Source organism: Gnatocerus cornutus, chromosome 1 (assembly GCF_029298725.1).
Source record: "Gnatocerus cornutus isolate USDA-ARS CGAHR chromosome 1, icGnaCorn1.1, whole genome shotgun sequence".
NCBI lineage: Eukaryota > Metazoa > Arthropoda > Insecta > Coleoptera > Tenebrionidae > Gnatocerus > Gnatocerus cornutus.
Window position 1 is genome coordinate 15,911,492 of NC_142233.1, and position 19,330 is coordinate 15,930,821.

The 19,330-nt window shown below is 31.6% G+C and overlaps 1 protein-coding gene across 7 annotated transcripts in view; it reads left to right on the forward strand.

Annotated features, from left to right (window-relative positions):
• da (transcription factor daughterless) overlaps window positions 1-19,330 on the forward strand; it is a 38,951-nt gene that overhangs the window by 8,445 nt on the left and 11,176 nt on the right. For 6 of the 7 annotated variants that reach the window (XM_088050148.1, XM_088050151.1, XM_088050149.1 and 3 more), the window contains 2 exons: window positions 17,045-17,341; window positions 17,397-17,579. In XM_088050148.1, coding sequence (XP_087906274.1) covers window positions 17,045-17,341; window positions 17,397-17,579 — 480 coding nt within the window. Of the gene's footprint in view, window positions 1-12,794; window positions 13,133-17,044; window positions 17,342-17,396; window positions 17,580-19,330 lie in introns of those variants that run through there. The other variant, XM_088050154.1, reaches the window with a different exon arrangement.

Consider the following 19,330-nt stretch of genomic DNA (forward strand, 5'->3'; position numbering starts at 1 on the left):
GAAAACTAATATTTTATAATGTCTGAGTTGGGCACTTTAAGACGTATGTCCAAACTTAACATGAAAACGTCAGTTTGGTGATATATATAGGGAAATGACAGATAGCACGACATACGTTCACAAAGTAATAGCCAACTACATAGATAAAAAATTAATCTTTTAGAATGTCTGAGTTGGGCACTTTTAAACGTATGTCCGAACTTAACATAAAAATGACAATTTGGTGATACATGTTGGGGAATGACAGATAGGACTAAACCTGGGAACATCGAGTAAAAAAAATCGATATTGAACTCAGTTCCAACAAGAGCACGTCGATCTCCAATCTAATCGGAGAAAACATCGATTTTGAAAAATAGTAAATAAAAAACTCAATATAGCATAGTTTATTGTGAAAAACAAAAATAAATAGAATTCTTAATAAAGGAAGAAAATAATACACAAATACGAGAAAAACAAAAATAAATAAATACTTTAAGTAATAAACAAAATAGTAAGTAAATAAATTATATCAAAAAAATCAAATTCGAGATTAATAAGAGTAAACAAAATTCTAAAATATACGTTGACAACCAATCAAACGAAATAACACCAAAATCAAGAGTGTAAAATAAATACATACGTCGAAACCGCAATTATCGATTTTTAATGATACATCGAAAATAAAAATCTCTGTATTAAAAATCGATGTAAAAGTTAACAGAGTAACAGCCAACTAGATAGAAAATTAATCTTTTGGAATGTTCGAGTTGGACACTTTGGGACGTATGTCCGAACTTAACATAAAATGGTCAATTTGGTGATACATATAGGGGAGTGACAAATAGCAGGACATACGTTCACAGAGTAAGAGCCAACTAGATAGAAAACTATTCTTTTATATTTTCTGAGTTGGCCACTTTAAGACGTATGTCCGAACTTTACATAAACACGTCAATTTGGTGATAATATTGGGGAATGACAGATAGTACGACATACGTTCACTGAGCCAACTAGATAAAAAACCGATCTTTTATAATGTTTGAGTTGGGCACTTTGAGGTTATGCGCAAGTTTTCATGGTTTTCAGGGCTACCAACTTGTAAAAAATTGCTGCGCCTAGTTGGCACTTCGTACAACTACATTTAGCGAGCTCGACTTTAAATGTCAACTGTCATTCAAATTAAAGTGACGTTTGACAAAATGACACGAGTCTAACTTCACGTTTGAGTTAAATCAAAATTGAAATTGAAGCGAAGTGTCGTGAAAGTGTCGAGTTATTTTTTGCTATTTATTTACGATTTAATCAACTTCCAATAAATTATGAATTATGTTAAGCGAGTTTTTAACATATTGAGATTAATAACTAAAAACCGAGTGGGTGAAGCGTGGGCACTAATTGATTATTTTATCGAATTTTTTAGAGATATTTAAATAACTACGAAGGGAGTGCACGAAAAATTGACAAAACAGGGGTACCAACCTGTGAGCAAAAGCCCCCATTTTGGAGTATTTTGTGTCAATCGCAATAATTTGAATTTCGAGCGTCATATCGACGTTATAAAACGTGAAATATTCTCTCCAATTTCCTGTCCGAAATTTTACATAACCTACATTTTCGTTTACGATTTGAAGCGGCGTTATTTTCATGTCTCGTGTGCGTCTCCTCTCGGTTCTAAGATAATTGCCTTGTCAGTCATAGTAAATAACCCGGAGTGGTCTTCGGATCGCTAGAATTAGAGTCCTTTTCCTCCTCCTTTTCGGTCGTTCGCAATTAGTATAGAAACTGCACGACCAGGAGATTAAAACCTCACCTGGCCAACGAAAGAGTCTCTGAAAATTTCAGGTATTACCGTTAGTGAAAGTGAGTGGAAAATTGAGAAGAGAATAAGACCCAAAAAAATCTCGCACCTGCCAGTTTGTCACCCGGATTTGAATTATTTAAGGAGAACGCGTTTTGACCAGCGCCAGACACTCGATGACCGATCGCTGGACGAACGAGGAAGCGAGCGCGTGTTCTTTTTATCCTCAATTCGCTCTTTGCTCAACTTTATTATCAGCCTCATCCTTTGACCCCTTCGGATTCGCGAAAACGTATACAGTGTGGTCGAATAATGACATGCAGGTGCCACCTGTTGACTCCACACAGAGGGTCCTTCTTAATTATTCACGACTCGAAATTCAAAGTTTTATTCAAATTCCACCGGAATGAAGTTGGGACACCTGCAAAGTGCTTCATTTTTATCTAACATGACGACAAGATAACTAGATCCGTCACAAGCACACGTGTTTCGATAAGTGCGCCGAAGATTGCGCTTGGACGAAACACTCTGTATATGAGGGATGGTGGTGATATTGCACAAGTTTGTATTGACCTTCGTTGTTTTCTTCGCGTTGGAAGTTTTCCGTTTTTGAAATCGATATGATCGTACACATACACACACGTCCACCAGACAGTAACATTTCGGATTTGGTAATATGGGAACGAAACATATGAGATTAAGAGATAATGCCGTTTCGGGATGGCGGATATGCAAAAATGGATTAAAAACGCGTGTTCTCGAGGCGTCGCGTGAAATCAGGCAGTTTTATCGAGGTGAATGCGAGGTTTGATGCGTTTTCGATGGTTAAAAAATTGGATTTTTGGATTAATTTTTTTCGGGTACGTTCGAAATTTTTTCTGTATTTGGATTTTTTCAGACATTCTCTAGGTTTTGTTATTTAAATTCTACAATTTTTCACCTCCTTGGATTATTTTTTCCAGGTTTGATTGGATTTTCTGTTTTTTTTTCACTTTTCTAGTTTTTTTCCGGAATTTTGGGAAATTGTGAAAATTTTCTAGATTTTTTGATTTTTTTTCTATAACATTTTTGGAATTTTCCAGGATTCCTTACAGATATCTGAAATTTCGTGTTTTTTCTCCAGGAATTTAACTTTTTTTTCAATTTTTTGAATTTTTTTTGTTTTCTTTAGGCCTGTCAATTTTTTTCTGATTTTCTGTTGTAACAGAGTTTCTGCATTCGTTTCGGATGCGTTAATAGCTTCGTTACCATAGCAATGTAGAAATGTTTAAAAATAGATATTTACATAACAAGTACGGAAAGTGACCAATTTCGCACGAGTGTAAAAGTAGATGCACGAGGCGCCAGCCGAGTGCGATATTACACGAGTGCAAGAAAGACACTTTCCGACGAGTTATGTACACTATTTTTCCTACGACCTTTCATCATCAGGAAGAAACCGATAAGTTTCGACAATAGTTCATTTCTTATCTATTCTAAATATCATTTTTCTACAACCTCATAAAAAACTGACGTATTCCACATATTTAGATAGTTCATGTTTTTGTACATCCATTTCCGAAAGTAAAAGTCACTAGTGTGATATGAATATATCCGCACAGACCTGTCAAAACTGATTTGTCAAAAACGACCTAACCAATTCATTTTTATCATTATGTTTGTTGTTTTACAGTGAATCGTCTAGATATTTGAGACAAAAATTCAGGAGTTACATTTGTATTTGAAAATAACTGTCAATTTTGACAGGTCTGTGCGGATATATTCATATCACACTAGTGACTTTTACTTTCGGAAATGGATGTACGAAAACATCAACTTTCGGAGTCACTTAACGGTGTGGAAAATGCCACTTTCATATGGGGGTCGTAGGAAAAATATATTTCGCACGAGTGGCAAACAAGATTTTTTCTACAATCGCAGGAAAATACAAAATTGACAGACTTTTTTCACGTTTTTGTTTATGCGTGAAATCTAACAAACGATTGTTTACTCACAATTTTAATTCCCGTAGAAGTAACATACTTTCACGCATTCTTATGTCACTTTTACGCACTTGTCTCTAAAAGAATGACAGTTCTAAATTAAAACGACTATAAAAATGCCATCTTTATATAGCTATTGTAGAAAAAATAACAAAAAACTCGTTTTTTTTACAGCACTTGTGCTGAAAATCTGAATTCGAGCCTTAATACGAATTTTATAATACTCATTTTTTAATATATTAAATATTGCCGATTATTAATTTTACAAATTTTTTGCACCTTTTAGATTGTCTAATTAAAAAAAAATTGTTACACATTTGCTTTGGATGCGTTAATGGACCATTTCGACCACGGATGCGTTAATAGCTAGCTCTGTTACCATAGCAACCTAGAAAGGTTTAAAAAAATATAGAAATTAGGAATTAGCAATTTTTGCAACAAGATGCGAAATGCTAATATTTTACGCACTAGTACAAGTGGTTTGGGTAGCAGGTGGTGTGCGGTAACATTATTTTTCGCACGAGTGAGAAACAAGATTTTTTCTACGATCACAGGAAAATTCAAAATTTAGCGATAAAAGCTTCAAGTGACAGTTCAGACAGTTATTTTAACATTGACAATTTCAATTAAACTGACGTACTTTTACGCACTTTTATGTCGGTTTTACGCACCTTGGAAATTAAAATTAAAATGACAAATGGCAACTTTATGTAGCTATTGTAGAAAAAAAAATACATAAAAAACTCTTTTCATGTAAAACTTACAAAACTTGTGCTGAAAATCTAAACTCGTGCTTTAATATGACTTTTTATAAAACTCATTTTTCAATATACTGAATATTTCCGATTATTTACAATTTTTAATCAACATTTCACATTTTTTTTGCATTATTTGCTTTGGATGCGTTAATAGACCATTTCTAACTCGGATGCGTTAATAGCTTCGTTACCATAGCAACGTAGGAAGCTTTAAAAAAACATACAAATTAGGACATATGTAGTTATTTTTGCAAGAAGATGCGAAATGCTAATATTTTACGCACTAGTTTGGGTAGCAGGTCGTGTGCGGTAACATTCTTTTTCGCACGAGTAGCAAACAAGATTTTTTTTACGATCAAAATTTACCGATAAAAACTTCATATGACAGTTTGGACAGGTCAGAAAGGCAGTCAAAAAGGCAACTTTATAAAGCGGTTGTAAAAAAAATAACACAAAAAACTTGGCTCTTACAGCACTTGTGCTGAAAATCTAAAATCTGAAAGTTTTATATAATAAACGAGTTTTTTAATACATTATTTTCGATTGTTTATATTTTTTAATATTTTAAATGCTAAATTATTAAATATTAATAATAATACTATTTTTTAAGTCGTATATATTTTAAAAGTTTTCGAAAGATTTTCCAGAATTCTTAGGATTCTTAGAATCGTCATGATTTTTTTTTTATTTCGTTTTTTTTTATTTTGGACTCCAACAAGCCTTCCTACATTTTTTAAAATTTCTTGGAATTCGTTAAGATTTTATCACAATTTTCTGGGTTTTTTTGTTCGATTTTTTTGGTATTTTTAATTTTCCGAAAGAATTCCGTACCTTGTCCTTATTAAATTATTTTAATTTTTTTGGTGATTTACATAACAAGTGCGGAAATTATATCAATTTTAGGGGTCATTTAACTGTATGAACTTTCATATGGGTCGTAGGAAAATAAAATTTAGAATAAGTAAGAAATTTGCTATTGTTCGAGATCCAATATTCGTTTGAGATGGAGGGTCGTAGGAAAAATTGTGTACATAACTCGTCGGAAATCGTTTTACTTGCATTTATGTGACATCTTTACTTGAGTCGCGCTTTGTGCGCCTACATTCTCACTCGTGCGAAATTTGGCACTTTCCGCACTTGTTATGTAAATATCTACATACATCGATTGAGGATGCAGTTTTTATTAATTTTATTATTTTGGCAACACTGATAACTGACGTTTGTAGGTTATGTTGCGTACAAAATGTCATTTCGGCGTCATTTTTCAATTATTTTTCCAGTGTTACCAATTTATCAATCAAAGTCATGGCCTGCTCAATTTCTTTAAAATTTAACCTCAAATTGTCATTACGGACGTGCTCGCCTCTTTAATTACGAATCATCAAGCATACGCAACTCAAATAATAAATAATTGTCCATGAACGCCATAAAATTTTATATTTATCTTCTTTTGTCATCATTGTCTTGCGACAACCGGATAAAGTAATCCAACACCGGATATATTTTTACCTTAGCGCGTATTGTTGTATCCCGCGTTTCTTGAACAACTTGGGGTGTATTTAATGCCGCCGTTGCGGACCATTGTAACGGATGTGAGTGGAAATGTGAAAGATAACAATAACATTTCCCAAGTTGAAGTTGTTAACTGACTGACAGAAATGGTGCACAAAACAAAAAATACGAAGGGGCATAAAACCGAGTTGGTTTCGTTATTAAAACGTTTGTTATGTCGTGAGCACGCTCTAGAGGAAGTCGCTTTTCTATTTACATTATTGTCGTTGGATATATTAATAAATAATGTAAAATGTGGTAATAGACCGCATTACTTGTTTCCTTATTTGTCGCACACAGTCCGTGTAGGTGTATTACCTTCTGATTTTTTTTTTAAATGCCCCGTTCTTTGTGCTCACGACTCGCGTTATTAAGTAATTCGCGTTTCTGTGTCGTTATTTCATTAATAAACGCGTCTAATAAATAAAGTTTTTAAATTTTCTTCTAAAATTATGTAATTATTTAATTAATAAGTTTAATAACGATCAGAAATCTCATTCTTCTAGGATTAAAATTGGCACAGTTGCAGAATTTAATAAAAATTTAAAAAAAATACGATTTGCACCTAAAATAACATTTTATAAAATTTGTGTTTTGTGTTCTAAAGTTTTCTAATTTGGTACAGAGAATCAGAGCCTCTAAAGGAATAAAACCTTCAAATTTCAAACTTTTTTCATTAAAAATTGTTAGAGTTATGTAATTAAATAACAATTTGTGTATTTTGAAGTCGTTCTAAAAATAAAAATTTCTAAAATTTTTAGTTCTTGTTCTAAAATTTTGTAATTTGGCATCGTTAATAAGCATATCGCTTTTAAAATTAAATTTATTATTATTTTAATAACTCCCTTAAATTTCATTCTTCTTTCACTAAAATCAGCAAGTTTACAAAATTTAATAAAAATTTTGAAAAATACGGTTTGCTCCCAAAATAAAATTTTCTAAAATTTGTGTTCTTTGTTCTAAAATTTTTCTAATTTAGCAGAGTGAATTAGAGCCTTTGAAGAAATATGGCCTCTCAATTTCATACTTTTTGCGACAAAAATGTCATAGTTATGTAATTAAATAGCAATTTGTGCATTTTGAGGTCGTTCCAAAGATAAAAATTTTTAGTTCTTGTTTTAAAATTATGTAATTTGGTATCGTTAATAAGCATATTTCTTTTAATAACTTCCTAAAATTTGATTCTTCTAGCACTAAAATCGGCTTAGTTACATAATTAATTAAAAATTTTGAAAAATACTCTACGCTCTGAAAATAACATTTTTTGTTTTTTGTTCTAAATTTTTCTAATTTAACACAGTTAGGTACTTGGAACCTTTTAAGTAGGAAAACCTCAAAATTTCATAATTTTTGCACTAAAATTGTCGGAGTTAAGGAATTTTAAAGCCATTTGTGCATTTTGAGGTCGTTCTAAAAATATATTTTTTTTAAATTTATCGTTTTTGTTCTAAAATTTTTTAATTTCGCACAGCTACTTGGAATCTTTCTAGTAGTAGTAAAACCTCCAATTTTTATATTTTTTGCATTTAAATTGTTGAATTTCAGAGTAATTTGTGCATTTTGAGGTCGTTCCAAAAATGAAAATTTGTAAAATTTTTAGTTCTTGTTCTAAAATTATGTAATTTGGTATCGTTAATAAGCATATTTCTTTTAATAACTTCCTAAAATTTTATTCTTCTAGCACTAAAATCGGCTGAGTTACATAATTAATTAAAAATTTTGAAAAATACTTTATGCTCTGAAAATAATTTTTTTTGTTTTTTGTTCTAAATTTTTCTAATTTAACACAGTTACTTGGAACCTTTTAAGTAGGAAAATCTCCAAATTTCATAATTTTTGCATTAAAATTGTCGGAGTTGACAAATTTTAAAGCCATTTGTGCATTTTTTTCTACAATTTTCTAATTTCGCACAGCTACTTAGAATCTTTCTAGTAGTAGTAAAACCTCCAATTTTTATATTTTTTGCATATAATTTGTTGAAGTTAAGGAATTTCAGAGTAATTTGTGCATTTCTAAAATTTTTACTTTTTGTTCTATAATTATTTAATTTGGCGTCGTTAATAAGCATATCGCTTTTAATAACCTCCTGAAATTTCATTCTTCTAGCACTAAAATCGCCAAAGTTTCAAAATTAATAAAAAAATTAAAAAATACGGTTCGCTCAAAAAAAATATTCTAAAATTCGTGTTTTTTGTTCTAATTTTTTCTAATCCAGCACAGTTACTTGGAACCTTTTAAGTAGGAAAACCTCCAAATTTCATACTTTTTGCATAAAAATTGTCAGTTACGGAATTCAAAAAGCAATTGCGCATTTGGAGGCCCTTTTAAAAACGAAAATTTCTGAAATTTTATCTCAGCTGATTTATCTCAATTTATCTCAGCTGATTAACATGAACAGAGTAGTAAATCTCTTAAGTTTCATAATTTTGGAGTTACAACTGTGCGAATTTCAGCCGTTTGAATAACATTTGTAAATTATTTTGAAAATAAAAAATTCTAAAATTTTTGTTCTAAATTTGGTTAATTCGATATTAATAAATCAGTATATTAATTTTAATAATTTTGTGAAATTTCGTTCCTCTTACATTAATAATTAGCGGAGTTGCAAAAATTCATACAAATTTTGGAAAATGCGATTCTTTCCAAAACAAAATTTTCTAAACTTTTTTGCTAAAATTTTCTAATTTAGCACAGTTAGTTAGAGACTCTAAAGTAGTAATGTCCCAAAATTTCGCATATTTTGCATTAAAATTACCAAAATTAGGAAATTTAAGAGCAATTTGTACCATTTTGAGGTCTTTCTGAAAATAAAAATTTCCAAAATTTTTGTTTCTTGTTCTAAAATTATGTAATTTGGCGTAGATAAAAAACAAATCAATTTTAATAACATCCTGGAATTTAATTCTTTCAGCAATAAAATTGACGGAATCTGTTATCTCCTTTTTTCCTACGCAAATAGCGATAATTTCACGGGCGCAAATGACCACACGTTAGAAAGGAGCACGAGAGCATTTAGAGGTCGTTTCGTTGATTCACAGGTAGCATTTATAGAGGGGTGCAAAAGTTTCACGCACATGTTACAAACGTGCTTCATTGTCCGATTATGGGGGCGAAAGGGTTCGCGGAGAGGGTCGAAATGTCAGATACGAAACCTATTCAAAATACTGATCAAAGGAGCCAGGTATATGCAGGGTTGGACTCGATCCAAGGTCGCTGGATCCTCTTTGATTTGCCCCGAAAAAATCGCCCGGAACATGTGCAAGTCGTCTTGTAAATGCCACGTCCTTCGCAGGAAAAGAACGAAGCGGTAAAAAAGTCGCCATCAATCATCGAGCGGGACAGTTAATGTTAATTTAATTTTATTGTTGTTTTGGGCGCAAATTCAATAAAAAGGTGCAATCGGAATGTTTATATTATCGCGGCTACACCATAATTTTGATGTGGTGGCAACACTGGATTTTGACGTTTTGGAACTGTCATGGTAATATTGGAAAATTTTAAGTTTCTCACTGAATTTTCATGGATTTTCTCTACTCATGTATTCATATTTGATTATCTGAATTTGGTAGTTGCAGCGATTTGAATTGTAAATTTTCATTATTATGCGTGTAAAAATTGCGGCGACCAAAAAGTGGATTTTATGTAAAATGCGTATGCATTATTTTCGCCGCAAACAAATAATTCAGAGTAGTTGTCGGTTGATTGTGTTTTGTTATTGAAACAGGTGACTGCCTGGCCAAAAGTAAAGTTGTGGGGAAGAGAAAATTCAACATGTTTTGACTCGAAAACCGAGGATTTTAGGGATGTTTATATATTTTTTTTTATTATTTATTTTACATCTTTCGATTTTTTCGGATTTCTTGTATTTTTTAGATTTTCTCAATACCTGTAAAATTTTGGGAATTTGAATTTTTCGGCTTATCCAAAAATTTAATTTAAATATTTTAAAAAGTCCGACAATTTTAGCACTAAAATAATTAAATTTGACAGATTTGTTTCTTCACTGATGCTCATTCAGTGCTCCAAATTTCAAAATTTAGAACAAGAATTGAAAATTTGGGAATTTTTATTTCTGGGTTGAGCTGAAAATTCTAAATTTTCTAATAAAATCAAAACATTTGACAATTTTGACACCAAAATAATGAAATTTGGCAGATTTGTTATTTCATATTTGCTTACTTAGTACAGAACTAAACGTTTTGGAATTCTTTTTTTTTAGGTTGAGGCTAAAATTTCTATTTTTTTTTATTAAAAATTCTAAGTTGGACAATTTTAATACTAAAATAAAGAAATTTGGGGTGGATTTGTTATTTCATAGTTTATAGTAATTTCAAAATTTTGAAACAAAGTGAAAATTTTGTAATTTTCAAGTTCTAGGTCGTGGTAAAAAATTTCTGTTAAAATCTTAAGTTAAAAGTCCGACAATTTTAACACCAAGTAATGAAATTTGGGGAATTTGTTATTTTAAAGTGGCTTATTTAGTGTAACAAATTATAAATTATTAGAACAGAAAGTGAAAATTTTGGAATTCTTGATTTCTGAGTATAGCTAAAAATTCTAAATTTTCTGTTAAAATCTGCAAGTTCTACAATTTTAACAAACACCAAAGCAATGAAAATTGGAGAATTTGTTACTTCAGAGATGCTTATTTAGTGTACCAAATTGCAAAAATTTAGAGCAAGAAGTGAACATTTTGGAATTTTTAATTTCTAGGTCGAGCTAAAAATTCGAAATTTTTGATTCAACTCTAGAAGTTCGATAATTTTAATAATAATATAATGAAATTTGACAGATTTGTTTTTTTATATTTGCTTCTTACTAAAGTTTTCCAAATTTCAAAAATGTAGAATCAGAATTAAAAATTTGGGAATTTTTTTCTTTCTAGGTTGAGCTAAAATTTTTAATTTTTTTGTTAAAATCTATAAAGTTCGACAAATTTAATACCAAAATAATGAAATTTTGCAGATTTGTTACTATAGAAATACTTATTTAGTTCACCAAATTTCAAAAGTTTAGAACAAAAAGTTAAAATTTTGGAATTTTTTTATTTCTGAGTCGAGCTAAAAATTCTATTTTTTTTAATTAACTCTGGAAGTTCCACAATTTTATCCCTAAATTAATGAAATTTGGCAGTTTGTTTCTTTCTATTTGTTTACTTAGTTTACCAAATTTCAAAAATGTAGAACGAGAATTAAAAATTTTGGAATTTTTCTTTCAAAGTTGAGCAAAAGTTTTTAAATTTTTTATTAAAATTTGTAAGTCTGACAATTTTAACACTAATTTAACTAATTCAAATTTTTTTATGAAAGTTTTTTTATTTTTTTTGGCATCCTGCGATTTTTTTTAAATCTTCTTCTCAGATAATTGGAATACTCTAGCATTTATATGATTTTTTAACAGTCCTCCAGGCTGATACATAGTGATTTTGAAATTAGTTCGAACTTCGAGAAAAAAATAGAAATATTTCCAAATCATCTGTATGCAAAAATTAATCTAAATAATCGAATAATTCCAAGAATGCGAAGAATGGAAAGATTTCATACGAACAACGCGAAGAATCTAGATAATTTAGAAGCATCAAGAGAACTGCAAAGATCAGCAGAATCTTGAAAACTAGAAGAAACTGTCTGAAATCCCGTAAAAAATAATTAAGATTGAAATAACTGGAGTGTGACAGCCACTGACACATGTTTCGAAATATCAAAATCAATAAAATCAGTTCTACCAACATCCAAAAAAGTACAACGCCTACTCATTTCCGCATTTGTTGCGAAAGTCCCGCACAGGGCTTCTGGCATTTGTTTCTGTTTCTTATCTTCCGACCTTGATTACTCGTGCTAATGGGGCCCTTTGTTGCCCCACCGAACTGCGTAGTTTTTATCCAGAAAAATGCGTCATCTGATAGAAAAATAGGTTCAAACTGTTAACCCCAAACGATGTCATTCGCGTTTTCGCTATCACTGAAGAAACTGAATTCCAGGCGACACCGCATTCCAGGAAACTACAAACTCATAATTGCGCATTCTCACATCATTATATGAGATATTGTCACTTTTATCCGTAAAACCAGATCCTGGAAACTCGTTTTTATGAAAAAAAGTGCCGCAAATCCGGACTTTTCTCAAGCGCGCGATTTTGAGGACTTTCTCACCATAATCCGGTGACGATTCTTGGATTCCTTGAATGAAACATATGGCTGGTAGTCCTCAAGGACGCCCGAGCATTTTTCTCTCAAATTGGTAATTAATTCCTCGCATACCTTTCGATTTATTAATGTTTTTTGCGTTGAAGTTAACAAAGGAAATTCCAACTAGGAGCGAGAAAAATGAGTAATCGCAACGTAGTTTGCGCGAGGGCTGTAATCTCCCATTACCGCACGCCACGTGACCCCAAACAAAAGTTGGGCTTTGAGTGTTGTTCGAAGCAACTTGATTTTCTCCCGAAATTTAGTTTGGACGTTCTTGAATTTAATCGTAGAAATATTTCTGTGACGACAGTGCCAAGCAGTCTGACTGCGTTGTTTCACAAAGCACAGTGGTGGGGTTTCTGCATGGTCACCCATCACCGTGTAAGCAACTTACAGTGTAGTTCCTGTTATTGCATGCAAGTAACAGCAGTAATAGCCGTGCGCCCGTTTCGACGCCTTTCGTCCCAACGAACGCCATTATAAAATCCACGTGAAAGTGATTTAATCTCGGGGTTGTCGGCATTTGTTAAATATTAATTATGAAAAGTGTGATCTAGTGGCCGCGGCAAAGTTGAAGGACACTTCGTAATTGCGGCATAAAGTGGGATATTGGTATTTTTATTCCGGCGTCTCGAAAGTTTCTTATCGAATGATTTATGATCATTGTAAAGCGCACAATGTTACACTTTCTAAATAGAATTAAATTCGATCATTTACAAGAGATTTTCGATAAACTTCCGACCTTTGATGTGAAATTAACTACGTCGGCGTCTTTGCGATAAGACGATGGATTATCACCACGACGAGGGGTTCTATTTGGAGAAGCAGGGATTTTGGAAGTTCGGGGGTGGCAATGTGCACACCGAGAGCGGGGTGAGGTTTTTTTTGCGTTGGTAGCACTGGTGTTTTTATGGGCAATATGTCGGAAATTACCAACCGCCGCGGTTCGGACGTTATTTGCTCGATTTGTACGACAAAATGGGGTTTTATGGCAGTAATGGTGATTTAGGAGTCGTTTCTTTCGTATGGTAAAACAAGAAAAAGTCATGGCCGATCGTCTGGCAAGTATACGGAAGGAATTGTGTACAATTTTTTTTCTATAACCGACGATATTGTCATTTGTGGATAAAGGGAGTGAAGTTGTTTTTTGTTGCGAGTGTGGGGTTCTGCTGCCGAGATACAATTAATGTTATTACATTGCACAAATTATTTTTTCGGCACAAATAAAATTTAAGGAGGTCACTAATTTAGACTTTCGGTAAAATCTTTTGAATACAAAACGCGTTCAAATTTTTGGGGTGCTAAAACGACTATTGAACTAGCCAGTATAAATTTAGCCATATTGTGAATAAAATAGTATACAGTCTGAGGCGCAGTTGCGGTTTAATTTTTTCAAAAATTTGTCGAATTTTATTTTTTTTTATTTCTAAGTCGGTCTAAAAATTTTAAATTTGTAATTCTAATTTGTAACTGCCACAATTTTAACACCAAAGAAATGAAATTTAGCGAATTTGTTACTTAAGAGATGCCTATTTAGTGTACGAAATTTTTGGACAAAAAGTGAAAATTTTAAAATTTTTACTTTTTCTGTCGGGCTAAAACTTATTATTTTTGTGTATTTTGACACTAAAATATTGAAATTTTGAGGATTTATCACTTTCAAATATTTATTTAATGCACCAAATTTCAAAATTTTAGGAAAAAAAAGTGGAAATTTTGGATTTTTTTATCTAGATCGAGCTAAAAATTCTAAATTTTCCAATCAAATCTGTAAGTCCGACAATTTTAACACCAAAGTAATGAAATTTGGCGGATTTGTTACTTAAGAAATGCTCGTTTAGTGTACCAAATTTCAAAATTTTAGGACAAAAAGTAAAAATTTTGGAATTTTTATTTCTAGGTCGAGGTAAAATTAAATTCTAAATTTTCTATTAAAATTAATAACTCCGATAATTTTAAGATCAAAATACTGAAATTTGACGAATTTGTTCCTTTATAAATGCTTATTTAGTGCACTAAATTTCAAAATTTTAGAACAAAAAATGGATATTTTAGAATTTTTTATTTCTACGTTGAGCTAAAAATTCTAAGTTTTTCAATAAAATCTGTAATTTCGACAATTTTAACACCAATGTAATGAAATTTGGCGGATTTGTTACTTAAGAAATGGTCATTTAGTGTACCAAATTTTAAAATTTTAGAACCAGAAGTGAAAATTTTGGATTTTTTAATTTTTACGTCGAGCTAAAAATTTTGTTTTTAAGTTTGCAAGTCTGGCAATTTTAACACCAAAGTAATGAAATTTGGCGAATTTGTTGCCTTATAAATGTTTATTTAGTGCACTAAATTTCAAAATTTTAGGACAAAAATGGCAATTTTGGAATTTTTTATTTAAATCTATAACTCCGACAATTTTAACATCTATCCACTGAAATTTTGCTGAAGTGTTACTTTAAAAATGCTTATGTTGTGTGCCAAATTTCAAAATTTTAGAACCCGAAGTGAAAATTTTGAATTTTTTAATTTTACGTCGAGCTAAAAATTTTATGTTTTTAATTAAAGTCTGCAAGTCCGGGAATTTTAACACCAAAGTAATGAAATTTGCCGAATTTGTTACTTCATAGATGTTTATTTAGTGTACCAAATTTCAAAAATGTAGACCCAAAATTAAAAATTTTGGAATTTTTTATTTCTAGGTCGAGATAAAAATTCTAAATTTTCTATTTGAATCTATAACTCCGACAATTTTAACATCTATTCACTGAAATTTGGCTAAATTGTTACTTCATAGATGCTTCTTTAGTGTACCAAATTTCAAAAATTTAAAACCAGAATTAAAAATTTTAGATTTTTTTCTCGGTTGAGCTAAAATTTTGGGATTTCGACATTTTTGCCACTAAAATTATCAAATTTGGCGGATTTATTACTTTATAGATTCTTTTTTTGTGTGCGAAATTTTAAAATTTTAGAGCAAGAAATGAATATTTTGGACTTTTTTAATTGCTGGGTCGAGCTGAAAATTCGAAATTTTCTAATAAAATTTATAAATTCGACAATTTTAACACCAAAGTAATGACGTTTGGCGAATTTGTAACTTAAGAGATGTTTATTTAGTGTACCAAATGTAAAAAAAAATTAAAAAACAATTTTTTGGAATTTTTCACTTGGTCGAGCTAAAAATTCTAAATTTTCTATAAAAATTAATAACTCCAACAATTTTAACACCAATTTTATGAAATTTGCGGTATTTGTTTCTTTATAAATGCTTAATTAGTTTACCAAATTTAAAAATTTTAGAATAAAAAGTGAATATTTTGAAATTTTTCATTTCTAGGTCGAGCTAAATATTTTAAATTATTTATTAAAATTAATAACTCCAACAATTTGAACACCAAAATTCTGAAATTTGCGGAATTTGTTATTTTTAGATTCTTTTTTACTGTACCAAATTCCAAAATTTTAGGACAAAAAGTAAAAATTTTAATTTTTTTTTTTAATTCTTGGTCGAGCGAAAAGTTCAAAATTTTCTAATTTTTTATTAAAATTAGTAACTCCGACAATTTTAACACCAAAATTCTGAAATTTGAGGAATTTGTTCTTTTATAGATACTTATTTAGTGTACCAAATTTCAAAATTTTAGAATAAGAAGTGAAAATGTTGGAATTTTTCTTTCTTGGTCGAGCTAAAAATTCTAAATTTTCTACTTAAATCTATAATCACGATAATTTTAACACCAAAGTAATGAAATTTGGCGGATTTGTTACTTAAGAGATGATTATTTTGAGTATCAAATTTCAAAATTTTAGAACAAAAAGTGAAAATTTTGGAATTTTAAATTTCTAGGTCGAACTAAAAATTCTAAATTTTCTATTTAAATCTATAAGTCCGACAATTGTAACACAAAAGTAATGAATTTTGGCGGATTTGTTACTTGATAGATGCTTATTTAGTGTCATATTTCAAAATTTTGGAACTAGAAGCGAAAATTTTAATTTCTACACCGGGCTAAAAATTCTAAATTTTTGAACTGCCCTTAAAGTTGACAGCAAACTGTTTTCTGTAATTTTAATTTTTGATTCTTTAATTCGGTGAAAACTTATTGAATTTAAATCATTAATTACGTAAGTTTTGGAATAAAAAGCGCCCTGCAAAAACGGGAAAAAAAATGCATCCGGTAATTAGTAACTGTGCCACATTTTTCGATGAGTAAAAAGCGGCAAAATTTTAAAATTCTAAAAAAGGAGAGTGCAATTTTCTATTTTTTTTGCTCAAAACTGCTGTAAACTGGTGTAGTTAAACCGGAATTCCGCTAATCGGTCCCGTTTTTACCCACTACTCTATTTATCGATTTCGCCTTTTCCTCACACAACTGACGTCCCGTCTCGTTCCTCTTCTTACTATTTACGTGTGATTTCCACGTCATCGTCCGTGGAACTACACCAATTAAATAATAATAGAATATAGATTGTAAAATTACACGTTGTCCGATGTAAAAGTTCATTCGAACGAATTCCGCCACATCGCACATGTAATAAACATGGAAAGCCCGGAATATCAAAAATCTGACGCGTCTTCGAAATAAAATATCGAGAGCCATTGATCTCCCCGTATAAATAAAGACATAAACGATGATGTGGCGAAAAAATGGAGATATAAAACTCGACCGTACGAGAATATTACATTGACGGAATATGCTGAATGGTCGTTTAAAACCGACCCTTGGATAATAAATTTCCCGCGTGCAGGACAAAATCGTACATTAATAGAACGGTTTTTTTTTCCAGTATGGCTCGGACGAATTCAACGACTCCCCTCGCTACACCTCGCCGAACCCGAGCACGGGGTACTACCTCGGCGCCGACGGGGCCCCAGGTGCCGTCGGCGACTGGCACCCGTCTTACGGCACCACCTACCAGTCGTACGAAGCCTACGGCCTCATCGCAGAGAATGAGGGCCAGGGGCTGCCGCCCATGTCGTCGCTGAGGCCCAATGGTACCACCGTCACCACCATGACGGGGACGAACAACTCCGCGTTCGGGCCCACCAACCATGCCGACGGCGTTAACAAAGGTTTAGGAACAGTGAGTGCACGAAAATCGTGGGGGAATTACAGTCGCTACTTTGAAATTTTTGCAGATTTATCCAATTGCAGAGCAAGCTAGTGCTAGTAGTTATAGTTCAGCTCCATCGACGCCGGTTAGTTCACCGCCTCCGCTAGCGCCATCTAGCTGGTTAGCCAATCACAACACTCCACATTCGCCCCACTACACACAATCGGTCAGTGTGAATAGTACTGCTGCACCTCAGGGTTTACATATGGTGAGTGGGGTTCTTTCGAAACGACTCAAAAGTGGAAATTTTCGAAAGGTGGCTGTGGGTTTCAACTTTTTTTTGCAAACAATGGAGCGAAAGGCGTTCCTAGATATCACTCCAATTACGCCAAATAAGACAGCAGAGCCATATAAGCCGCAATTAAGCAACTGTTTCATTGTTGCACATTGGGTATTCCATACCAAATCGACCACTTTTGATCCCGATCCTTTTTGTTTTTTTAATCTTTTTTTTCTCTATAAAATAGGTTCTAAGAATTTTTTCAATTTTTTGTTCCTAATCCAAAAAAGTTATGAATTTTTCCAAAAAATGGCTTTTATATTTTTTAAAAATAAACTTATTGGGATGTTTTTTTTTTCGAAATTTTTGTTTTGAAATGTACTTTTCACAAAAAAATACAAAAAAAAATAAGATAAATTTTCGCTTTTTGAGAAAAAACGTTATTCTCTCGAAGTTCATTTTTTATTTTCTATTTTATTCACTTCAATTAATTCTGCGATTATTCTCGCATATCCCAGAATGGTCCGATTTTTTTCTCTATTTTTTTTATTGAATTGGAAAAAATAGTTATTTGTGTAACAAGGCCAAAAAGTGTTTCTTTTTTGGCCGAGCCTTTTTTTAATGGCCGAGGCGATAGCAAAATTGCACTTTTGGCCGTGATACACGCAAGATTTTTTAGGCGACATTAAATTTACAAGTTCATTAATTTTTATTTATTATCCAACTGAATAATTATTGGAAATATTCATGAATCCTTCAGAAAAGTTCATATTTTCGTTATTTACATTTGAAGTTTCACAATTTGTATGAATTTGGTTTGATGTGCTTTTTGATGTTGTTGCAACAGCACTGCTAGACATGTTAATTTTCAATAATTCAACACGTCTTTGGCAACAGTTTGTCGATTTGATTTTACCCAAATAATTATAAAATTGGGGGTAATGTCGGTATCTTGTTGTAATATGCAAAACTATAGACAGATGGCGCCACCATAGATCGGCCAAAAATGCTTACGGCCAGAAAAGACTTACTTTTAGGCCGCTTTAGAAGCCTAAAAATTCCATTTTCAGTTTAAGTCGCCTAAAAAAATATTTTTTTTTTAAGTTATACAATTAAATTATTGCAATTAAACCATTTTACAGGATTGTACAATGTTTCTAGCATCAAGGGTGGCTCTGAAATTTCTTTCGTGCACTATTTTGCCGCTTTGTTTTCATAGTGAATATAATTATCTTAAAAATATTTATGATACTTACGTCAATGACGTTTCTGTTACGGTTTTGTGTCCAAATTTTTGATTTTCAGGTTTTAAACCACAACTAGAACAGTTTTCTTTTCAAAACTTACTTTGCTCGATGATTGAGGTTAACTACAAATGTCAGTTGAAAAATCGAAACCAACATTTGTAAAGAGCGGCAAATTTTTTGACATTTCATAGCCTCTTGATGCTAAAAACATTTATAAACATCTTGTATACTTAATTTATAGTTTCATTCTACAACTATAACATCTAGGAGACAAATTTAATATCTTAATTAGATCGATAAGCTAGGACATGACATTTACAGACTTATCTACAGCCTACTAGACTCAAGCGAATATGTTTTATGTTATAAGTCTACGGCTCTTCAATATTGTGAACCCAAAATATGTAAAATATCTAAACGCTAGAGAAGAAAGTAATAAATGATTTGGTGCATTATTTTAAAATCATTGAATGTTAATTACATAAATCCTAG